Source organism: Rhodamnia argentea, chromosome 11 (assembly GCF_020921035.1).
Source record: "Rhodamnia argentea isolate NSW1041297 chromosome 11, ASM2092103v1, whole genome shotgun sequence".
In the NCBI taxonomy this organism is placed as follows: domain Eukaryota; kingdom Viridiplantae; phylum Streptophyta; class Magnoliopsida; order Myrtales; family Myrtaceae; genus Rhodamnia; species Rhodamnia argentea.
Window position 1 is genome coordinate 2,447,813 of NC_063160.1, and position 25,991 is coordinate 2,473,803.

At 37.7% G+C, this 25,991-nt stretch overlaps 2 protein-coding genes across 2 annotated transcripts; both read left to right on the top strand.

Moving 5' to 3' along the window:
• The first annotated feature begins 2,643 nt into the window (after positions 1 to 2,643).
• LOC115744141 (probable WRKY transcription factor 51) lies at positions 2,644 to 6,419 on the top strand. The gene is made up of 3 exons (XM_030679251.2): positions 2,644 to 2,994; positions 3,153 to 3,293; positions 6,060 to 6,419. The coding sequence occupies exons 1-3, from the start codon at positions 2,783 to 2,785 to the stop codon at positions 6,274 to 6,276; spliced, it is 570 nt and encodes a 189-aa protein (XP_030535111.1). The 5' UTR covers positions 2,644 to 2,782; the 3' UTR covers positions 6,277 to 6,419.
• Positions 6,420 to 13,658: 7,239 nt separating this feature from the next.
• Positions 13,659 to 19,865, top strand: LOC125312833 (probable WRKY transcription factor 51). Its single transcript, XM_048272445.1, has 6 exons — positions 13,659 to 13,692; positions 14,430 to 14,610; positions 14,673 to 14,723; positions 14,857 to 14,999; positions 16,948 to 17,043; positions 19,816 to 19,865. Exons 1-6 carry the CDS (start codon positions 13,659 to 13,661, stop codon positions 19,839 to 19,841), a joined length of 531 nt encoding a protein of 176 aa, XP_048128402.1. The 3' UTR covers positions 19,842 to 19,865.
• Positions 19,866 to 25,991: the final 6,126 nt, after the last annotated feature.

Genomic DNA, 25,991 nt, shown 5'->3' on the forward strand with positions numbered 1-25,991 from the left:
AAATTTTTTTAATTTTACTAATTAAGTCCTAAACTTTTTTTATATTTTTTCAATTGAGTTCATCCGGCTAATTTTAGCCGAAAATCGCTGGTGTGGATGCTAACCGTCCTATGTGGTACGGTCGGTGTTGACCTCGACAATTTATAATATTTTAATATTTTTGAATTTTTTACTAATTTTCTTTTCTTTATTTATTTTTACAACTATGGCCAGCGAGGTCGGTGGCTTACCATCGTTGGTCACCTACGAGCGCCCTCGCTAAAAAAAAAAAAAAAAAGGAAAATCGAACAAAAGAAAAAAAGGAAAATAAAAAAAATTACTAGAAATTGTTCATGTCACCGCCAACCGTGACACGTAAGACAATCGATGTTCACATCATCGATTTTGGCCAAAATTGGTTAGTCGGACTCAATTAACAAAATATGAAAATATTTAAGACTCAATTGGCAAAGTTAAAAAGTTTAGGGCTGAATTGACAAAAGTGTAATAGGTTTAAGACATTTTAGACAATTTTTCCGCACACACCTAAATGATTGTCTTATTGCGTGTTACTTCGAAGCCGACCGAATCTTTACAATATGGGACCTCCAATTAGTTGCCCTATTGACCACCCATAGCAAAAAAGCATGTGCTCCTCTCCTACGAGGAGGAAGTAAGGGCGATCGATTTCAGGTTTGGTTTGGCTCCTCCCGTAATCGGGAACCGGACCGGTGGTCTCGGTTCTTAGTTTTTGGAAATGGAGACCGGACAGGAGGTCCCTAGAATTAGATTGGACCAAACCGACTGGTGCGGTGGAATGGGTAAATCTTTTATATACGTGCGTGCTTTATTAAGCCATGCAACACGCCACACTTCTCAAGGAGTATTTGTCATGTTTGTGTTGTTGCGTTTTTCTACTATATAGGGTTTGAAAAGGTTTGGGGTTTTTAAATTCTCAATAATTATGACTAACTTAACTACGAGGTTTGAATTCTAACCCCAAATTGTCGGTCTGATTGGGTGATCTGGTTCCCCCATAGAACTTGGAACTAGACCGCCTAGTCACCAATTGCAATTTTTGGAGCTGGAACCGGATCAGTGCCCTTCGAAATAGGACTAAACCGGCTAGTCGGTCCGGTCCGGGTGATTTTCGATTTGGTCGGCCCACTTGGTTCATCACTTTTAGGGAGTGGTGCCTCGCCAAAGGGTTAAAGGCCAAGCAACCTCAAGTTACGCGATTGGTGTAGCTACGTTTCCTCGCTGTGACCGTAAGGATTCGACGCCATTACGACGAACCCGACTTTGTGTTGTCTCCACCAAACCACTTCACCACAGATTGATCTCTTTACGGGGTCTTTCCTGAGATGGGAAAGCTCATCACCATGACTCCACCGAGTGCCGACTCTGGACAAGTCTTCTTTGCAAACCCATCGATTTACTTTAAAATTGAATAAAGATACTTTATGATAAGCGGATAATTGTTAGTAATTAAATCATATTCACAAATGTCCTATATTTAGTGATTAAGGGCCTGAAGTGTGCTCATTTTCTCAAATAAGTTCATGAAGCAAAACTTATTTCAAATAAGGGTCGGAAATGACTATGTTTGTCTTATAGAAGAGCCTGAACTTCAAGCTCGTCAAAGGCATTTTCTCTTTTTCCTTTTTCTGTTTTTTTTTATTTTCTTTTCGCAATGGCCGAAGGGGCTAGATGACGGCCACTCTCATTGGCCATAGGTGACCCTCGAAAGCCGGTCAGCCGAGGGCCGGCATCACCTAGGCAAGGGTCCCCTTGCCCGTAGCAAAGAAAAAAAAGAAATGAGAAAAAAAATAACTTAGAATTAAAATTGGCTTTGGATGAAAATGTCCTTAACCGGTCGGAATATTTAGCCGGCAGGTGTTAGGCCCATATTTGAGAAAATGGGTGCACGTCAAGCTCCTATTTGTGACTAATATGGCCCCGTTCAGGTTTAATTTAAATAGATATGAGCACTTCACGCCCTTATTTGTAGTTTTTCCAATTTAGACGTCTAATTAAATGTTTTGGTAATTCAACGAATCTATCTCATTGAAATGCTAGATTATATTTATGAGCTATTTACGAGTAAGATATAAGAATTATGTAGCGAACCTAATAAAGCCAAGACTTGTGATCATTTCATCATGGTGAAATTAAAAAAAAAAAAAAAAAAGCCATATCCATCTCCTTCTCTTGATTAGACTAGAGTTGTGTGAATTCTAAGTGTTTCAACTTCAAATTATTCTTTCATTTATTGGAAAACCTAGCCCACCATTTTCACTTTCCATGAAGAATACAATGCAATCAATAAACTTTGCAGATAATATGAGTATTCAAGCATGAATAGTGGGAGCAATTTTGCCCGCACAAAGATCCAAATTGGCCAAGTTCACCTCCCCCCGCAATAATTCGCACGTTAGCCGCCTCTGCCTAAATTAAAAATAACAAAGAATAAAGCCCCACTCATGGAGGTCCCAGTGGCCCCAATCAATCCTCATGTTCCAACTCAACACCACACAAAACCAGAGAACCCTAGGTCATCTTGTGACCTCATGGTGACGTCATTCGCTTGAGGGGACCCTTTGTCGCAAAGTGAAGCATGCACCTTCTATGCAACCTCCTCCTGGAGAATGAGAACGAACAGAGTTTCCTTTTTTTTCTTTAGGAGCTTCTTTTGATCAAGATCTTGAATCAACACCCATTGCCTCCTTTTGAACTCTCTCTCTCTCTCTCTCTCTCTCTCTCTCTCTCTCTCTCTCTCTCTTTCTCTCTCATATCTGTGACCATGAACGGCCCTGAAAACCCTAACCCTAATTACACTTGCTTCGAAGAGACGGTCAATCTGTCGGAGTTCCAATTATCGGACTATCTCCTTCTTGAAGACGGTTTCAAGGAAGACTTGTCGGCGAAAATGACTGCTAATTCCGAGGAGAATTCCGGGGGCAGCTCCAACGGATTCGCTCATCACGAAGACGGCGAGAGAAGAAACAGTAACATGCAAGTGAATTATTTTGATCATGCCCTCTATTTGTTTGATTATCATGTTGGTCCTCCTTTTTTCTTAGATGAAGAGCGTGTATTCTTAGATTTCTTGTTTCCTGTCATCAGGAAGTAATATCCCCATTAATTAGTGAATATATCTTCTCCTTTGGCAGAAGATGCAAAAGAGGGAAGAACAAGTTAGATACTGGAATTAGGGTCGCATTCAGGACCAAATCGGAGCTCGAGGTCATGGATGACGGATTCAAATGGCGAAAGTATGGGAAGAAATCAGTCAAGAACAGCCCTAACCCTAGGTAATGTTTGCTTCAAATAATACTTCATCATTCATCAGACGATATTAACATTTATCTTTCCATTTTGACGGCAAAAATAATTTTTTTTTCAATTATAAAATAAATTAATAAAGTTTGAATCGCTCGCATATATTGATCTAGCCTAAGCTCTTTATAAATGCGTATGGCTTGCTAGAACCACTAGATCTGAAAGATGCCATTTAATTCCTGTGGACCCATTATTTATTTTTGGTATATTTTAAAGCTTGCAAATCTTAATTAGTGGATATTCGTGACAATTGGTTTTGTGATTTGTCTGGGTGTGATCGAATCAATATGAGAAAAGGTTGCTTCCAATACTATAATATATATCTATATATATTATATGTATGTATGTATGTAAGTATGTATATACACACACTATATAAAAGGCTATAATTTCTTTTGTCATTTTTTATGTTTAATGGGGAAAGTGATACTCGTTCCCATTTTGTGGTGAGAGAGTGCAGAGGGCTTATTACGCGTGGTATAAAGTGCTCTAGGATAAAGAATAGATTGTTCATTTCTGTTTTACCATAGATTTAATTCTCATATTATATCTATACCATACCTTTATTTTTAATTTTGCATAATGATCTTCATCATGATTGTGTGGTTTGAGTTGTATCTTATGTTTCAATATGTCTCGTGAGTTTCGTTCTCAGCTTCTTTTTGTATGCACCGTCGTCATAAAGCTTTGCTTACACGAGCTATCATGATGAATGCTCATGGGTTAGTTTCACTTTAGAAAAGTTGATCATGCTTCCTTCTAGCTGGTTTTAGACGTTTAAGCAGACGGTTTTTTTTTTCTGGGCCTTTTTGTGGCTCATTAACAGTTGATGGCATATGCATGAGGAAGCATGAAAAGGACACCATGAGCACCATAAGTTTCGTATGACGCTCCCTTGATAACAATTTTTTCGATCACTTAAGCAATGCTACTTTGCACGTTACTTGGTTGAGCACCATAACTTTTTTTAGATTACTTGAGTGCCATATAATTTTTCAATTGATCACTAAAGTATCATAAATTTCAAAAGCGTTCACTGCATGTGTTAAAGTCACCTTGGATTTTCGGCACTTGGGAGAAATTTTTTAAAAAATTTCAGCCCTTGAGTGATCGACTGCAAATTATGGCACCGACGTCAATGATCTTTCGAAGTTATGGCATTCAAGAGGCCAAAAAATAAAGTTATGGAATTCAAGTGAGCGCCATACGAAATATGATATTTATGGTATCTCTATTTCATAATAAAATAATCACGGTATTCTCTTCATTCGAACATAAAGTAATTGAGGGCTTATCAATTGAGTCACGTGCAAGTATAATCACACCATCTGAAAGAGAGATATAGTTTTTGAATGAATACATGCACAGGCAAAAAGAGCCATGACAAGTCTTATCAGAAGACACAAACAAAATGAACCATCCCCCACCATCTTTTAATTTGATTTTGCATACTCTGGAGTATTGCATTCAACCCCCTCCCTTGTTTCAGTGACAAGACAACCTAGTTACTCTGTCACCACAAGAATACAAAGCCATGCGTAGGGCAAGTGATGGTGTGGTTGTGAGCTCATGCATAATAAAAGGTCGTGCGTCTTCAAGTTTAATGAAATAGTACTGCATTCAATTCAATACTTTCTGTTTTATATCTTTGAACTCCTTAGGTGAATAGTTTCCGGGTTCATGAATTAGTCACTAACTTGCCGACTGGATGATGCGCAAGTTGAAACTTGAGTGGATAATCCAAACATGAAGTTATTTGCACCGAGTAATACTGAGAGTTCCGTTGGATCGACGTAGTGGAAGCTTGATACTTCCACTCGGGGAGATCATGAGAGAATTCCCATGTCCGAGCTCTTATGTCCAATTGACTTATGTTCTTTAAGAAAATTGTGTCATAGGGCAATTAAGATTTATGTGTCTATGGACAAAACTTAAGCATCTTATTGGCAGTACCAGGTCTAAACTGAAGCATCTGATTTGCTATTATCTCTATATGCTTTTATCAATGTTTTTCCTGGACAACATGACCATGGAAGAACATTAATTTCTAAGGTTTTGTTCGCCGCCAAAGATGCTTGTGGACTCTTTTACAGCACACGTCGAGTGCAACTTGGTGTTGGTATTGGAGCACTATTGGACATTAGTCTCTAGCTAGTGCGGACATAAATGTATGTCAAAATCAATAACGATTGGCACAATCGACTACTCAAGTGGACGCGAAATATAAATGCCGTTAACTTCCTTATCACGAAACAAGGACCCCAGTTTTGATGCTTGGGAGCCACTTGAGGAAGATGTTGAAGTTCCATTAAGGTGTGCGAACTTTGTGTTCCTGATCGTGTTATCTTAACACTAATTGTTAACTTGCATTTAAGTAACATTTGATTGCATTCTGCATAGTTTAACCTGTAGTACGATAGTTCATGGATATTTTATACGGTGGATACTTTGAATCCCATCATTAGATGGTATTGACGCGATGGCCCATATGCGAAGGAATGTTCTCATTCAATCCCACGTGTTTGAGCATGAGAAATTTGTCCAAAAAGTCCTAAACCTTTTGTACGGCGGCCAATCTCGTACTAATCCTTTTAATTGTGCCGATTTAGTCCTAAACTTTTTGAAAATTTACAAATTTAGTTCTAAATATTTCATCAATTGGTGTCAACTTTAGAATTCTAAACATGGCTTGTTGATACAACGTTAAATTTCACTCGTACCGATTCTTGGTGTTGTAGGAATTACTATAAGTGCTCAAGTGGAGGGTGCCACGTGAAGAAGAGGGTGGAGAGAGACAGGGACGACTCGAGCTACGTTATAACGACATATGAGGGCGTCCACAATCACGAGAGCCCATGTCTTGCGTACTACAACTACAGGCAGACGAGGCCCACCGTGGACGCCGTCGTTTCCGGCGGTTGGGATCCGCAGGCTCCTCCACACTATTCCAGCTGATCTCCCTCCTCAGGCAGAGGCCTTCAAAGTCCTCCTTTGCCGTACTTAAATTACTCTCGACACGTATTGTACTCGCACAAGAGGCTCACATGGGTAACGTCGTCTCTCAATGAGTATTAATGTTCGAATTTTCTTTGCCATGACCCCGATCCATTGTCGGGTCGGAGAATCAAGTGACGTTTGTTTCGCCCGATCCAAATGGCGTAACCGTCGCATTTGAACGAGCGTGTTCCCCTTTCTGTTGTTAACCTTGATTTAGAAAGTTGGAATTGGTATTTTATAATGGAATGTTGTAAAGACATAGGGCTGATGAATGATTTGCTCCACCATCCGTAGAATCTAGACAAGTTTCATTTTCATAAAACGGCCTAAAGAATGGAATGTAGGGGCTTATCTTGCATCAAGATTTATGTCTTATGCAATCAAAATTTATTTATGTAATCACGCATAGAAAACATGACAATGGTCGGAAGTTAATCAATCTTAAATTATGTACACCTTGAAATTCGAAATGTCAGGACTCGCTAATCAATATATCTGCTCTGAAATCTCTCGCAAAGATATATGTGTGCTTTTCCATCTCCTAAAGGCGCTTCCCTTTTCTAACTCAGCCCCGTTAAGCTCGGTCCTTTCTTCCTCTTTTTCCAAAGTTCACTATCCAGATTTTCCCAAACATCTGCAGCAGACCGTGCCCCTGTTTTGAGGTTAATGCAAATGTGTTGATCCAAAATACCATGCGTACCTAAATGCAGAAAAAAATTGCTGACAAGAACGCGAATTCAAAACGATGCGACATTAATAATTTTGTTTAAAGGTTGAGGTCGATCCTTAATTTTCTCATGCTACGAATAACTATATGGGGCCGTCAAAATTCAGGTATCAGCATAGTCAACTTTATTATTCTGAATTTAAACTGTCATATGGAGGCACAATTGTGTGAATAAAGATAGAATTACACTCTTTGTATCGGAAGAAAAGAGGGATGACACAAATGGTTCTTGAACTTTGGCACATTGTGCAATGTAGTCCCTGAACTTTAAATTTTTTCGATACGATCCCTCGACTTTAACTCAGTGTGCAATATCATTCATGAACTTTTAATTTGTTTAATGTGATCCCTGGACCTATGAAAATTGTTAAATGTTGTCATTCCATTAATTTATTTTTAGGAACAACATTGAACATTTTCACAAAATCTAAGAACTAAATTGAACATGTACCAAAAGTCCAGAAACCACATTAAACAAATTTAAACTTCAGAGACCACATTGCACATTAGGCAAACATTCGGAGACCATTTGTGTCATTTAACTAAAAAGGGTGAAGAAGACGCGACTAGCGTAGCAATTCCCACGCTCAAGTGCCAACTCTATGTGAGTCTTGTTATTATGCCCATCAATTAACTTTAGAAGTTGGTAAAGATGGTTTATGATAAGCAGATAATCTGAATACCTAGCCCACCATATTCACTTCCCATCCAGAATAAAATGTAGCTATTCAATCATGAATACTAAGAGCAATTGGCCAAGTTCACTCCCCCTACAACAATTTGATTGTTAGCCGCCGCTGCCTAAATAAAAATAACAAAGAGTAAAGTCCCAGTCATGGAGGTCCCAATGCCTCAATCATGCTCCAACCCAGCACCACAAAAAGAGGAAGAAGAAGACAGAGAGAATCCCTAGGTCAGCTTGTGACCTCACAGTGACCTAATGCGCTTGGCCCTTTTGTCTCTAAGTGAAGCATGAACCTCATATGCAAAACCCTTCTGGAAAATGAGCATGAAACGAGTTTCCTTTCCTTTTTTTAGGAGCTTGATTTGATCAGGACCATCAGGTACTAGAGTAAGAGTTTATATCAAATACCCTCCTCTCTCTCTCTCTCTCTCTCTCTCTCTCTCTCTCTCTCTCATGCTTGTGACCATGATTGGCCCTGAAGACCTTGACCCTAATTACACTTAATTCAAAGACATTGTCGATCGGAGTTTGAATTATCGGATTATCTCCTTCTCGAAGAGGGAAATACTCGTGGCCTTATTGATTTTTGTCCTCATTAAATTAAGTAGAAGTTATTCTAACTCAAAGATAAGCCACATTTAATGCTGGCCCGGGTGCCATCTGATCAAAATGAGACGAGGTTGCATTGTGAATCCAAAATATTATAGATTAATATAAATTAACATTATTACTTTTTTGGCATTTTGAATATTTTATGGGGAAAAGTGGTTCTTGTGTTCTCATTTTATGGTGAGCGAACGTAAAGGGTTTATGTGTGGTATAAAGTGCTCTAGTACAAAAGGTGATTGTCCACTTTCACCACATTAAATTTGACCATAACACTGATCAGAACATATACTTACCACGTTATACACTAAGGATGCATTTGTTTCACAAAAAACTGAAAATTTGAAAAAAAATAAAAAAAATTAATTGATTATATCACTTAGAAAAATTAGTTAGCGAAAAATGTTTTCCTTATCAACAACAATTTATCACCAACTATTTTCATAGGTGATGAAAATATTTTTTATTTATATATTTTTGTAAGTGATAAAATCGATCATTTTTTGGAACATGTTTTCAAATCTTGAATTTTCGTGAAAAAAATGCATCCTAAAAGACCGCCTCACGCTCTATACGTGGGACACTTTGAAGTGCTCCTGGAATAGTGAATTATTTACTAAAATTAAAAGAAGTTCCTTTAATGTAGGCCAACAGAAAATGGGGCGTCAAAGTAGTTAGGGACTAATTGTCTCAAATTAGAATTGATTTAATTCTCATGTTGCATTTGTACCACAAGTTTTTCATTTTAAATATTGATCTCCATCCTCATCGTGTGGTTTGAGTTGTACCTTGGTGTGTCCTTGGTGTGTCAATTGCCAATAGATTTGATTATTTAGGTTCTTATTTTAGTATGCACAGTCTTCATAAGGTTTTGTTTACACAAGTCATCATGGATGTTATTGGGTTAATTTCACTTTAAAGAAGTTGTTCATGCTTCTTTCAAGCTGGTAATTAGGGTTTAAGCAAATGGCGCTCTCTCTCTCTCTCTCTCTTTAACTGTTGATGGAATATGCATGAGGAAGCAATCAACTGTATTCTCTTCTTTCAAATATGAAGTAATTAGTATGAGGGTTTATCTATTGAGTCACATGCAAGCATAATCACACACTATTTGGAAGAGAAACCAAGTGTTTGGCATGTCCAAAATATATGGAGGCCAAAAGATACATGACAAGTCTTATAAGAAGACACAAACAAAAAATTTTAAAAAACAGAAATATTGTCCAAGTTAACACTGACTGTGTCACGAAGAACGGTTAGCATCTATGTAAGTGGTTGTCTGCCAAAATTAGCTAGAAAGATTACATTAACGAATCGTTAAAATGTGTAGGACTCAATTGCCAAAATTGAAAAGTTTTAACTAAATTGATATCTGCACATTAGATTTAAGACTTTTGTGGTAATTTATATCATCATTCGATTTGATTTTGCACACCTTTTTAATATTTGGAGTTTTGCATTCCATCCCCTCCCTTGTTTCGGTGACAAGACAACCTACTTCTACGTCACCATTAAAGTACGAAACCAAGAATGGTGTGGTTCTCAGCTCGCGCATGCAGCCCATTGCCTGGAGTTTTTATGGCCATTGGTTCTCTGCTTCTCTTGTTGCTAAGGGGAAGAAAATAGCAAGGCACGCGTGAAGCAATAAAGTCGTGCGTCCGGAGGTTTTAATGGACTATACCTAAACTCCCTAGGTGGGTCGGTTCCGAGCTCATGAAATTAATCGCTGAACTTATGGATCGGATAATGCACGAGTTGAAATCTGAGTGATTAACTCAAATCTGAAACTATTTGTTATCCGTGATACGCGGGAGTTTTATCGTATGGACGCAGCAAAAAATCGATATATTCACTCGGAAGGAAAGATCATCACCAAAACAGAGCCCAAATTCGAACTTGTCATTATATATAATTGGACTTATGCTCACTAAAAATAAGTTATGAGGCAACTAGTGTGTGTATCATGGACCGGAGGTTCCATGACTCAATCAAAGAAATCAATTATCTCGAGAGAGGGACTCCTCCGCAAGTTGGGCACACGAAGCACTCGTACAATGCCGGTGCTTCAAGGCTACTTATTGATCAATCACTGCCACACAAGTTGCCAAGCACCGGTACCGTACGAGGGTGTGGGCAACTTGTGTTGCAGTGATTGATCGGTACATAGCCTTGAAGCACCAGCATCGTTGACCGAGTCCAACTCAAAGTCCATGTCCAATCTTCGCTCCTCAATTCAAAATCTCAGACTTTGATTATACCAACAATAAATAGGATTTCTACTGAGGACGTCCAAAAATATTCTAACTTATCTTGAGTCGGGTTTTCTCCAACGGGCTCAAACTCGAGACATATTTTCACAGTATTGCCCTATCCAAATGGTGTAATCGTCGCATTCGAGCGAGCGTATTTCCCCTCTCTCGTTAATCTTGACTTATAAAGTTGGAATTGGCATTTTATAATGGAATGTGCAGCTAGGAATGGACATTCCTTCTTTGCCCACTTCTAATGCCCACAAAAGGCGAAATTCAACTTTGCAAATATTTGTGACATTTATTTGATTTCTCTCTTATACATTAAACGGAAGGGAGATCATTTATCTCGCAAGGTGCTCCTCTCGATGTCTTCATAAATCTTCTTGCGTAACAACCAGCTTCTTTCCACAAATTATTTGGTTGGAAAACATCGATTCACCGATGGGAATACTGTGGACGGTGGAGAACTCTTGTCTTTCAAATAGTCATTTTTCAAGCACCAAACGTAATTTGATAGTTATGATTTTTTTCTTGTTTTTGGATGAATAGATCCCATCCGTGGAAGAATTTCTTGTTAAGAGAGACTCTTTACCATTTAGCTATGTATTAATCAAAAAGACCATGGACCTAAAAAAAAGTCTTAAAAAATTACCTACTGCCCAATTGTTATTTTTTGGCCTTTTAATAGACTCTTGTGCTATCGTATAATGTGTCTTATTTTAAACCTTTTCTTTTCGCCTTTCGTCCCTTAATATTTTATTTTTTTCAATTTTCGATTGTGTTAATGTACATTGTTAGCATATAAGTAAGTTTGACATATAAAGTATTCTTTCACATATATCCCATCGATGTAAAATAAAGCTCAAGATGCAACGATGAGCTCTGTTGTAAGCAACAAACTCAACACGAATTTGCATCGGAATTGCATGTTGGAAACTCATACGACCGATGAATGATTTACTCTACCATATGTAGAATCTAGACAAGTTTCATTTTCATAAAATGGCCTAAAGACAAGCTAAGGGTAGATATTCTAACTAACAACAAATCTATACCTTATCTATCACAAGATCCGGAGGAGAGTCCTTGGGCTTTTAGAAGATTGTTTGAGGAATGCAGGGCCACTATGGCCCAATTTAGCAAAGAAGCAGTGACAGTAGCCTATATCCCATGCGAAGGTAATGGTGTAGCCGACTGGGTAGCGAAGGCCCATCGTAAAAATATGCTCCCTTCAAATTGGATGGCTAAACCCCCTCAACCCCTGTGAGATTTATTTTGTTGTGAATCTGTGAACACTAGTTTTTGTAATCCCGTTTCAATTGAATGAAAGTCGTACCGCATTTTCGACCAAAAAAAAAATGGCGTAAAGAAATGGGAGATATATGGGCATCATCATGGCAGGTCATGGATTTTCAGCCACGATTTTCCTTACAATTATCCCACAAAAATGAAATTTAGGGGTTTATCTTGCATGAAGATATATGGCATATCCAAAATTCATCAACATAGTCCCATGACATATGATTTTTACGCAATTATGTATAGTACTCACGCATAATCAATCTTAAACTGTGTACACCTTGAAATCCGAAATGTCAAGACTCGCTAATCAATGTATCTGCTCTGGAATCTCTTGCAAAAATATCAGAGTGGATGTGTGTGTTTCCATCTCCTAAAGGCGCTTTCCTTTTCTAACTCAGCCCCATTAAGCTAGGTCCTGTCTTCCTCTTTTTCCAAAGTTCACAATCCAGATTTTCCCACACGTCCACAGCTGATCGTGCCCGTCTTAAACTTAATGTAAATGTGTTGATCTAAAATATCATTAGTACCCAAATGCAGAAAAAAAAAAATCTGAAAAGTACACAAATTCAAAACGAAAATAAACATCTTTGTTTAGGGGTTGAGCTTGATTCCTAATTTTCTTATGCAATGAATGATTAAATGGCTCATCAAAATCCATGTGTCAACATAGCCACCTTTATTAGCCTAAATTTAAAATTTCACATGGATATAAAGATAGAATTGCACTTTTTATAATGGAAAAAAAGAGGGGATAATGACACAAATGGTCTTTAAATTTTGGCCCAATATGCGGTGTGATCCGTAAATTTTAAATTTGTTTAATGTGATCTTTGGACCTTTTATTCATATTTAATTTAGTCCCCGGACTGTATCAAACTGTAAAATGTTGTCTTTCCATTTATTTTTGTTCAAGAACAATATTAAACATAAATTAAACATGTACCAAAAGTCTATAGACCACATTGAGCAAATTGAAAGTTTAGGGATGACATTATATATTGGACTAAAGTTCAACGATTACATTTAACAAATTTAAGGTTCAGAAATCACATTGCAAATTATAATAAAGTTCAATAATCATTTGTGTCATTTAATAAAAAAAAGGGTGAAGAAGACGCGACCGGCATAGCAATTTCCACGCTCGATCACAACCATGTTCAGCTTACGGCTCCATCGAATCTGACATTGTGTTGTCTGCACCAGAATACTTCACCTCAGTAGAGCCGCAGACCAATCCCTTGAAGGTCTTCCCTAAAATGGGAAAGCTCGACATCATGACTCCGCCAAGTGTCGACTCTGTGTGAGTCGTCTTATTAAACCCACCAATTAACTTTAAACGTTAATAAAGATACTTTATCATAATTATGTATTTCAAGATCAACTACTCAAATAATAGGATCGGGAAAGTGCTTTGTACACATAAAAAATCCATCACATGAACTAGCAGAAATTTCAATTCTATGCTAGCTTAGGAAAGTGATAGTAACTTTCTTGATACAAATTGGAATGACCTGATTCCAAAGCCAAAAGTACGAAGACTCTAGGATATTCAACTTTTATGTGTTGAGTTTTTTAAGATGAGCACTTTAGGAAGGTCATGATTGGGGTGGAAATGGATGGACATAAATGGATAGAATAAGGAAAAGATATGAACTTCAATGGTTGCTTTTTAGACCTCCAAGGAAGTTGAAAGGGTATCAATTCTTCTAGATTGATAGTTGGAACTCTTCAAGGATGGAGTGAAAACTCTTCTAGGTTCTCAAGGGGTATGAACTCTTCAAGGATCAAGGGTATTGCACTAGGTAAGTTTGATTAATCAAATTCATCTTCTTTCTAGAGAAACTTGATGACCTTTTAAAGCAAACAAAAGAAGAGCAAAAGACTAAAGTCTAAGTGTAGAAACTACAAATGTAGAAACTAGAAGCATTTTGAAATTAAGAGCTATTAAAGTAAATTAATGCTTGTGATGCATGAGAAATCAAAGTCCTTTTTACAAAATTTATCAATGAGACTCTTGGACTTGCCGATGCGAGCTGATCCTCCTGGCTGATCCGTTGGTCTTGAGTACGGGCTGCAACAGATAAGCATATAATCTGAATACCTAGCCCACCATATTCACTTCCCATCGAGAATACCATGTAACCATTCAAGCATGAATGGTGAGAGCAATTGGCCAAGTTCACTCCCCCCCACCACAATTTGCCAGTTAGCCGCCGCTGCCTAAAATAAAAAATAACAAAGAGCAAAGTCCCAATCATGGAGGTCCCAATGCCCTAATCAAATCTCCTGTCCCAACCCAACACCACACAAAAAAGAGAACCCTAGGTCATCTTGTGACCTCATGCGCTTGATCCTTTTGTATCTAAGTGAAGCACGCACCTTCTATGCAACCTCCTCCTAGATAATGAGCACGAAACTAGTTTCCTTTTCTTTTTTTAGGAGCTTGATTTTATCAGGTTTTATAGGAAGAGTTTATATAAAACATCCATTGCCTCCTTTTGTACATATCTCTCTCTCTCTCTCTCTCTCTCTCTCTCTCTCTCTCTCTCTCTCTCTCTCTCTCTCTCTCTCATATTTGTGACCATGAATGGCCCTAATGACCTTGACCATAGTTACACTAGTTTCGAAGAGACTGTCGATCCGTCGGAGTTCGAATTGTCGGATGATCTCTTTCTCGAGGATGATTTTGAGGAAGATTTCTCGGCGGGAATGACGGTTTAGTTCCAATGAAAAATTCGCGGGCAGTTCCAATAGATTCTTTTTTTTTTTTTCTGGTCAGAAGCTCCAACAGATTCAATCATCGCGAAGCCGATGAAAGAAGAAATAGTACCATGTAAGTGAATTATTGATCATACCCTCTTTTCTTGTGATTTTCATGTTGGTCCTCCTTTCTTCTCAGAAGAAGAGAGGGTATGCTTTGAAGAGAAAATATGTGTTTTTCTGAGATCGATGTTCTCCTTAGGCAGAAGGTGCAAAAGGGGAGGGAAGAACAAGTTAGCTTCTGGATTTAGGGTTGCATTCAGGACCAACTCGGAGCTCGAGGCTGTGGATGATGGATTCAAATGGCGAAAATATGGGAAGAAATCAGTCAAGAGCATTCCTAAACCTAGGTAATGTTTGCTTCCATTACCACATCACCGTTCATCAATATTTATCTTTCCATATATTAGTAGTAATTGCAAATTTTGACGACAAAATGAGATTTTTCTTTCAATTACAAAAAGATAATAATGATGGTTCAATCGCTCACACTCATTGACCTAATCGGTTTTCTAACCTTAAGTAGTTGATAATTGGGAAAATTATCAAAAAATCCTAAATCTATTGTAATTGTGTCAATTTAGTCCTAAATATTTTTTTGCCAATTGACTCCCAAAATTTTTGTAATTGTATTAATTCGGTCTATTTGGCTAGCCGATGTTGACTTAGGAAATTTTTAATAATATTTTTTGAATTTTTATTTTATTTTTTTATCAATTTTTCTGTCTTTTTTCTCCTTTTTTTTAGGGCTGGCATAGGTCGCCACCGGCCCCCGGGCAAAGGCTTCCGAGCCCTTGCTGGCTGCTTGTGAGGGTTCGCAGCCCTCTCCCAATTACGAGTGAGGGCTCATGGCCCTTGCCAGCCCTTAAAAAAAAGAGAAAAAATAATTGAAAATAATTAACATATTATTAAAAAAATTTCACGTCGGCGCCAGCGATACCACATCATCGCCAACCAGCCAAATGGACTGAATTAGCACAATTAAAAAAGATTTAGGTCTCAATTGGCAAAAAAAGTTGATGACTGAATTAACACAATTATAATAGGTTTAGGACTTTTTTTTGATAATTTTCCCATTGACATTCGGACGTGCCTAAAGATTTATCGACAATTGATTTTGTGATTTGTCTCCTCTATCTAAAGGTAAAAGAGGGAAATACTTGCCGCCACTCTGATTTTTGTCCTCATTGAATTAAGTAGTAGTTAATTCTAACTCAAAGCGAGATAAGTCACTTTTCATGTTGGCCCGGGTGCCATCTGATGAACAAGAGAAATGGTTGCATGGTGAGTCCAAAATATTATATGTTAATATAGATGAACATTATAATTTTTTTTGGTCATTTTCAATATTTCGTGGGGCAAAGTGGTTCTTGTGTTCTCATTTTGTGGTGAGAGAATGTAAAGGGTTTGTGTGTGGTATAAAGTGCTCCAGGACAAAAGGTGATTGTGCACTTTCACCACATTAAAATTGTCCATAACACGATCAGAACATAAACTTATCACGTTATATATTAAGAGCGCATTTGTTTCACAAAAAACTCAAATTTGAAAAATATTTTTTAAAAAATAATTAATTATATCACTTAGAAAAATTAATGAGCGAAAAATATTTTTCTTGTCGATAATAATTTATGACTAGCTATTTTGTAGATGATGAAAATATTTTTCATTTATTCACTTTTGTAAGTGATAAAGGCGATTATTTTTTGAAAAATATTTTTCAAATCTTGAATTTCCTTTAAAAAAAACGCACCCTAAAAGTTCGCATGTCCCCCTATACGTGGGACACTTTGAAGTGCTTCTAGACTAGTGAATTATTTACAAAAATTAAAGGAAATTTATTTAATGTAGACCAACAGCAAATGGTGTGTCAAAGTAGTTAGGGACTAATTGTCTCCAAATTAGGATTAATTTAATTCTCATGTTGCATCTGTACCACACCTTTTTCATTTTTCATATTGATCTCCATCCTCATCGGGTGGTTTGAGTTGGATCTAGGTGTGTCAATAGCCAACAGTTTTGATTCTTTGGGTTCTTAATATAGTATGCACAGTCTTCATATGATTTTGTTTACACAAGTCATCATAAATGAATGTTATTGGGGTCAATTTCACTTTAAAGAAGTTGTTCATGCTTCCTTCAAGCTGGTAATTAGGGTTCAATTAAATTGGGATTTACAAACTTGTGCAATTTTGCTGGGTAAGCAAGAGATTCTATTAATGCCATGCTTGTATGGACTATATAATGGCTTGTTAATACAAAGTTAAAATTTACTCATATGGATTTCTGATTTTGTGGGAATTATTGTAAGTGCTTGACTGGATGGTGCCACGTGAAGAAGAGGGTGGAGAGAGACAAGGATGACTCAAGCTATGTGATCACAACGTACGAGGGTGTAGACGTGGCCAAATGGAACCGGGGCTCGGAACCCGCCCGTTGACCGACCCGGAACCAGAATCGGCCCTCGGGGCCGGTTCCGATTTCACAATTGTCAGAACCGGCCCGAAAATGCTGGTTTCGGGCCGGTTCCGACCCGTGTAAAAAAGGGGAAGGGGGGGTTCCCCCAAGGGCCCCAACGGCTCTTTGGGCCGTTGCTTTGACAAAAAAAAAATTGATTTTTTGTAAGTTAAATAACCCTCCCCTTTTCTATAAATACATATCCTTCCCTTTTCATTTTTCTTACAAATCCTCTCAACAATTCTCTCAAATTCTCTCAATTCTCTCAATCGAATTTCCGATCAATTATCTCAAAAATGGCAAGTGGAAGTAAAAATACTGAAAAGACCAAGATGGTGATAGGAGATTCCAAGTATCATATTCCTGGATATGATCCTCGTGAATATATATATTGGGAAGACGACGATGATAATATCAACGTTGTTCCCATTCCGAACATCGGGCACGTCCCAACACAAGAAAGTCTTCATACTCCTACCGGTGTCGAAGAGACGTTGACGGCAAATGAGCCCGAATGGAAGGGCCGAGAGAGTACATCCGACTTGTGGCTGCACTTCGACAAGATATATGATGAAAGCAAAAGTAAGTATAATGTAAATTGTAAATATTGTTGGCAAACATACAAATTTATCAAAAGAAACGGCTACGGAACATTCCGTCGACATTTGACGAAAAATATCCAATGTAAGCGGGGATTAACACTAGGAAACAACAAATTTCTGGGTATGCTAATCCTAATACTCATCATTTATTTCGTTACACTGATGCACTTTATAAACAAACATTAACTGAATATGTTGCCCTTGATCATACTCCATCTACTACTGATGAAAATTTTAATTTGAAATATTTCATAAATACTGCGTTAGTTCCGCAAACACCAACTATTCCGAAAAGTACTTTTAAACGTGAACTTTTGCATCTTTATAAAAAATAAAAAAAATCCTTGGAAATTTTTTTTGTGGAATTCAATGGACATGTGCATTTAAGTAACGATATTTGGAGTGATCATTGGCAAATTCATTCTTATATGGATGTCACATGTCATTGGATAGGTAACGATTGGACCATTCAAAAAAGACTTATTGCATTTCGAGTTTTTGATGAAAAGCATTCGGCTCATAATATTTATAGAATAATTAGGCAAGTTTTAGAAAAATATAATTTGATAAATAAAGTATTTTCAATTGGTTTTGATAATGTCACCGCAAATACCACTTCCATTTCTAAATTAGAAAATATTTGTAAACCCACTTTTGGAGGACAATTTTTTCACATTAAATGTGCTTGCCATATTTTAAATTTATGTGTGCAAGATGATTTACGAACTCTTGAGACTTCTCTCGCCCCAATAAAGGATGCAATTAAATTTTTATGGAGTTGTATTGATTTTATGAAAGCATTGGGAAAATTTTGTAAACAACACGGGAAAATAGCAAAAAGGTTTCCAAAAGATATTTCGACTCGTTGGAATTCTACATACGAGTTGCTTTGTCAAACTTTTGATTACAAAGATTTATTACGTATGTTTATTTCCCAAAATATTCTCGAAATTACTTTACTTTCGTAACATCATAATTTTTGAAAATTTTTAATGATGCTACTAATATTTTATCTGATATTTATTATCCTACTACGCATTTATTTTTAATAGAGTGTGTTAATATTGGTGGTGTTTTTAGTGAATATAAAAAAGATACTGAATTAGTTCGGACTATTTTAATAATGCGAGAAAAATGGTTGCATTATTATTTCAAAATTCCTCATCTATTTAGTTGGTATTGTTTTTTATTTATGTATTAAATTAAATGGTTTACTAGATTATCTGAATATGTATTACTATGATTGTTTACATTTGGAAAATACAATAGATATTTCAAATATACAAGAAGAAGTGAAAGAATCTATAGTAGTATTATATGGAGAATTTTGTAGTAGATATAGTTTAAATGATTGTGGATCTTTACAATCTACTGCCTCACGAAGCGAAATTGGTGGTTCACTTAGTAGATGGTACAATATGCTCAAGAGTAGACAAAAAAAAGAGGCCAATAGGTAGTATTTCTGAATTAGAAAAATATTTAACCACTCAATTTGAGTTTCGTGATGCCGAACACAGTACAAATTTCCAAATCCTGAAGTGGTGGAAGAGTCACTCAATCGATTACCAGTTCTCGCCCTCATCACTCGCTAGATATTAGCAACCCCTTCTTCAATAGTTGCAATGGAACAAGCATTTAGCGCTAGAGGATTAGTTTTGGACTCTCGCCATTCAAGATTAAGTCCTGAGTCTGTGGAAGCTTAAGCTTGTGTCGATGATTGGACGAAGGCTAGATTTCAACACCAAGAGCTGGATCAAAAACAAGAATTTTTTAGTGAGGATTGTGGAAATACCACCACCACGGGTACCACAACGGGTAGCGACGATTGGCGATGAGGTAAGTCGGGGTTATCAAATGTAAAAGAACTACATGGACTTTGATTCTTCTGTCCCCAAGAAGATATGTAGGTGCTTAATGATAATTCATTAAATTCAAGCCCATTCCTCTTTCTTTTTTTTTTTCAAATTTTATTGCAATGTACAATTTGATTATAATTTATAATTTATTGTGTTTATTTTATTATTTTAAAAATTAAATTTAAAAAACGGAACCAGAACCGGCCCGGGAACCGGTGGTTCCGAACCTAAACCGGCCACGTCTACGAGGGTGTGCACAACCATGAGAGTCCATAGTCTTGTCAAATTGCAATTACAAGCCCTCTTTTTGCAAACTTCGGTTAGTCTCAACACTCTTGGACTTGGGTGAGAAACCAACATGAGAAACCTTGAGTATTTCATAGAAAGCTTCTTTGCTTTGATCCCATAGTCTCGGTGAATCGCGACACATTTGTTTCGCCTGATTTAATAGCATAATCGTCCCATTTGAATGAGCGCGTTTTCCTTTCTCTTATTAATTTTGACTTGTACATTTTTTCATTCACGTCTTTCTAATCGGAGAAATTGTCCGATCAAATCTGAGCCTATTGTACGGATGCCAATTCAGTTGTAAACTTTCTAATTTTGCTCATTCAGTCATAAACCTTTGAGTGAAAGTCCCAACATAGTCATTCTGACAAATTCTCACTAGAAATCACAAACAAAATGGTATGCCATATAGGAAATGACAGTGATGAATGAATTACCACATTAGAGATTTCCAGTGAAAATCGATCGGGAGGACTACATTGGAATTTCTCACAAATGTTTAGGACAAAATTGGGGAAATTCAAAACGTTTAAGACTGGATTGGTATACGTATGATAAATTTAGAACCGATTACGTAGTTTTTTCCTTTCTAATATTGCGTTCCAATTACAAAATGAAAGGTGATAATTATGATTACTATTCTTTATAATAGATGCTATCCATCAAAGAATTTTTATTCGGTTGTCCACTATCATATGCTGGATGTTTGGTGCATATGGAGGGCTCTGTCTCCTAGTATTCTCTACCTTCGACTTTGGAGAATTGCCTCATCCTTCTCCATTTATTTCGGTGTCCACTATCGCAAGCGGGATCCGAGTGTTTTTTGCCTTCAACCTTGCGGGATTGCCTCATCCTTCTCTTTTTATTTCCTTGTCCACTATCGCATGCCGGATGTTAGGTGCATATTGAGGGCTTTGTCTCCCATCATATGTGTTGTGTGCCTTCGACTTTGGAAAAAGGCCTCATTTATTTATGGGCTAGGCATGTCTATGACATGCTGTTGGACCTCCAGTGCATATGGAGAGCTTTGTCTTCCATCATCGGTGTTGCTCGCCTTTGACTTTGAGAAATGCCTCCTTTATTTATATCGCTAGGCATGTCTATGACATGCTGCTAGACCTCTAGTGCATATGGAGGGCTCTGTCTCCCATCATCGGTGTTGTATGCCTTCAACTTTGGAGAAAGGCCTCCTTCATTTACTTCGCTAGGCCCTAGTGAGAGGCGGGGTAATGATTCACACATTCCCAAAAAACAATTCACTTTCATTTTGGGGAGATTTTAGTGCGAACTTTCCCAAGTGCCAATAAAACATCTTTTGGTTCGAACTTGCCTGAGTACTAATTCAAACAACGTTTTGTACGAAATTTCCTTGCAATTGATGCAAACATTATCAAAAAGAAATTCACATAACTTTTGGTGCTAACTTCGTACCTTCCCCATAGACATGCCTAGCGACGAAAATGGAAAAAGAGTGGCAAGTCTTTCTCCAAAGTCCAAGGCAAAATATACCGATGATGGGAGACAGAGCTCTGCATGCCACAATCATGTCACAAACATGCGTGAGATGGTGGATAGTGGCATTAATGGAGAAGGAGGAGGCTTGAAGGCAAAGAACATTGGGATCCAACCCGAGATAGTGGACAACAATATAAACGGAGAAGGAGGAGGCTTGATGGCAAAGAACACCGTGAACGAGCCCGAGATAGTGGACAACAAAAGCAGTGGATAAGGAGGAGGCAATCCTACAAAGAGCATTGGGATCCAAACTAAGATAGTGGGCAGCGAGATAAGTGGAGAAGGAAGAGGCATTTCTCCAAAGTTGACCCCCTCCGACCATCTAGCCCCCGGACGACTCCCAAAAAAGGTTCCCCAAGAAACGCCCGAGAAGAACACTTGACATATATTACCCAAAGTTATTAATTTGACATTTTAGTCAAATCTCATGTCAAATTTTTATTGATTGTATTCTCATACCACTCATTTCGCTATTTCATCTATTTGAAGAAAAGGTGGACGAGCGAAGCAATTTCTGTTAATCATTTTATTATTGGGTGCTTTGGCATGAATGTGGTTGGGAACCTATTTCTCCGACAAATTTGATTACTGCTGCTTTAGTTAAAAAGGTCTATAGCAAAGCAACTTTGGGTATTCATCTTGATAAGGTGCAGTAAAAAGGTGCCAATCTTTAGCAAAAATATATTGTTAAGAAGGGTTTTGACCTCTTTAAGGTATTTAACAACCTAAGAGCTTAGAAATTGTCTTCTTATTTGTTTGACGGACTAAAATACATTAGGACAATTTCAAAGAAATAGCATTGCTAACATTGAAAAATATAAAATGACTCCAGTCATACCCTCATTCTTTAGCATGCCATAAGCATAGTTTATTATAGGTGCTTAGCACTATGCCATGCTGATTGTGTTGCTACTTTTGTGAAGATACAAGATGGCCATTAAATTTTTAGCATTCTTTCCTCCTTCATTCTCAATTTTCTATTGCGTGTCAGCAATTTAACTTGTTAGGACTCTTAGATTAAGAATTTGATGAGCCTCTCTCTCACACACACATGCAGAAAAAGTACTCGCAAACCTAGATGGAGAAGGCTTATGGCACCCGGATAAGTGGAGGAGGAGGATGCCTTTCTCTTTCTCCAAACTCCAACGCAGAAGACTCTCCATGTGCGCTGGATACCTACCATCGTATCATAAACAGTCTTGAGATAGTAGGTACCTAGATAAGTGAAGGAGGAGGAGGCTTGACGGCTAACAACACCAAGATAGTGTAGATTGAGATAAGTGAAGGATGAGGGAATCTTGTAAATAGAATTAGGATCCAGACCAAAACAGAATGAGGCTTGAAGAAAAATAATTCTAAGAAAGTAGACATTGAGATAGGTGAAGGAGGAGGGAATCCTACAAACAACTTTGGGATCCAGATTGACACAATGAATAGAGAGATAAGCAGTGAAGAGACCGAGATACCGAGCATTGAGACAAGTGGAGAAGGAGATAACCTTTCTCCAAAGTCCACTTCCTCCAGCCATCTAGCCCCTAGACAGCTCCACAAGAAATGCCCCCCAAAAGATACGCTTTCCCAAGGAACGCCCAAGAAGAACACTTGAGGAGGAGGAATCCTACATGCCGACATATAACGTCACCTCCTTAGTGGCTACATTAGTAGCCTGTTTTGAGGTTGAAAAAGAATAAATGCCTGGATTGGTTCAGTTTAGTCTACATGGTTTTCCTTATAATGGGGCTAGCACTAGCAATCTCATGAAAGCTAGTTAAGTCAAGGGGCCCGATGGAGTGGGGTGGCCATTTTTCAAGGCCGACAACTCTGCTAGGATGATAATACTGGTGGTTTATGTAGCTGTTAGATGAAAAAAGGAAGTGATGTTTCAACCGAACAGGTGCAATTGCTGGAAGTGCGATGAGAAATCACATGAATTTCTTTGTTCTCACACTAAAGGCCCCACACATGCAACAAATTGATCGGATATCTCTTGATTACTTCTCCATCCTACGTACAAAGCTACTCCCTACTACTCCAGGTGTATGGGCAGACATTTTGGTTCATCCAAATTGTCGTGGAAATTTAAAAAAATCCCCACAAGCAATTCGTATGAGAATGGAATTGGCTTTCGCAACAACCAATCGAATATCTTTTGATGCGAACTTGTCCGAGTACTTATTCAAACAACTTTCATGCGAACTTTCCCTTGCAACTGGTGCGAATATTCCCAAAAATCAATTCACAAGACTTTTGGTACAAATTTTATGCAAACTTTCTCCAATACCAATGAAACAAATTTTGGTTCGAATTTACCCATGTACTAATTCAAACAAATTCGTGCGAACTTTCCCTTGATTTTGGTGTGAACATTCCCAAAAATCAATTCGGAAAACTTTTGGTGTGAACTTCGTAAGAACTTTTCCAAGTACCAATCAAGCATCTTTTGGTGCGAACTTGCCCAAGTACTAATTCAGGCCCCCCAAGAAATGCCCCCCAAGATACACCTCCCCAATGAATGCCCGAGAAGAGCACTTGAGGAGGAGGAGTCCCGTATGCTTACATATAACGCCACCACCTTGGAGGCTACGTTAGTAGCCTATTTTGAGGTTGAAAAAGAATAAATGCCTGGATTGGTTTAGTTTAGTCTACATGATTTTCCCGACTATGGGTCCGGCACTAGTAATCTCACAGAAGCTAGTTAAGTCAAGGGGCCTAATGAAGTGAATGTCCATTTTTCAATGCTAACGACTCTGCTGGGATGATAATAGTGATGGTTTGTGCAGCTGTTAGATGCAAAAAGGAAGTCATGTTCGAACCGAACATGTGCAATTAATGGAAGTGCGATAAGGAATCACATGAATTTCTTTGTTCTCTTACACTAAAGACCCTACACATGCAACAAATTGATCGGACATCTCTTGATTACTTATCTATCGTACGTACAAAACTACTCCCTACTACTCTAGGTGTATAGGTAGAAATTTTGGTTCATCCAAATTGTGGTGGAAATGTAAAAAAAAAAAAAAAAAAAACCCCACAAGCAATTCGTATAAGAATGGAATTGGCTTTCGCAACAACATATCGAACATCTTTTGATGTGAATTTGCCCAAGTACTTATTCTAATAACTTTCCGTGTGAACTTTCCCTTGCAATTGGTCCTAACATTCCCAAAATCAATTCACAAGACTTTCGGTGCAAATTTCGTGTCAACTTTCTCAAGTACCAATCAAACATCTTTTGGTTAGAATTTACCCGAGTGCTAATTCAAACAAATTTTAGTGCGAACTTTCCCTTGATTTTGGTGCGAACATTTCCACAAATCAATGCACAAAACTTTTGGTACGAACTTCGTGAAAACTTTTCAAGTACTAGTTAAACATCTTTTGGTGCGAACTTGCTTGAGTACTAATTCAAATAACTTTTCATGCAAACTTTCCCTGGCAATTAGTGCAAACATTTCCAAAAGTCGATTCACAAGACTTTTGGAGGGAACTTCATGCGAACTTTTCCAAGTACCAATTGAAAATCTTTTGGTGCGAACTTGCCAAAGTACTAGTACAAACAACTTTTCGTGCGAGCTTTCCCTAGTAGGTAATGAGAACTTTTGATGCTAACTTCATGTATTTCTCAAATACCAATCTATGGTGACCCTCCAAGGGGCGTTTAAACCTCACTGGAAGGTTTAGAGATACTTGCCCAAGAAGACGTATTAATCCATTCATCATGAGTGTGGACTCTCCTAAGTTCATATCTCAAGAGACGTTGATTTATATTTATGATCTATTAACATCTTAAAAGTTTACTAGGAGTCGGTACTATCCATTTTGGAGGTCGGTTAGAAACTCACTCATAAGATGTGATATTCCTTATGATTCGTACGCAACCAAAGTTTTCTAGGTTCGAGGGCTTGCTTATGCTAATATTTCTATTAGTCCCCTTTCGGTACCTAACCAATTGATTTGTTTTCTAAGGTGATCACACATTTTGTTTTACAAATTGAAGTCTAAATAGATTTATAGCCTTTTTAAGTGTCCATGCAACTTGTTTTTATGGTCCATTTTCATGCAATTCTAAACTAGGCCAACCTTGATCTAGAAAGAAAAATTAACAAGCAATTATATTTAAATAACAATACGGTAAGTAAACATGCAATTTAATGAAAGGACGAACTATTCTACGTGCGATCAAGGAAAAGCTCGCAACTCATCGGGTATTTAGTTACAAAACCAAATTGAAAACCCGAGGCATTATCGGGAATAAAAAAAAATGAGACCGGATGGGACATTAGTCTTATCCATCATTCCTTAAGATTCGATCACCTCTACCTCCATGGACCTCCTTGCATTGTGCTGACATCCATCAAATCAGATTTCTGAACATTCACATTGATTGATTCATCCAAACATTCAAACAACCATTCAAAATGATCAAACTTCATATGAGCCAACCAATCAAACAAAGGTCTCGTGGTCGGCCTTTGAATTTCATGCATCACAATTAATCCACATGTGTTAACGAATTTGAGTAACGGTTAGCGAAAATTGATCACCACTTGCGAACTTATAATGATGAACAATATCGGTTAACCTCCTAAGTTCTGTTCTAATCATCCCACATGACTACCC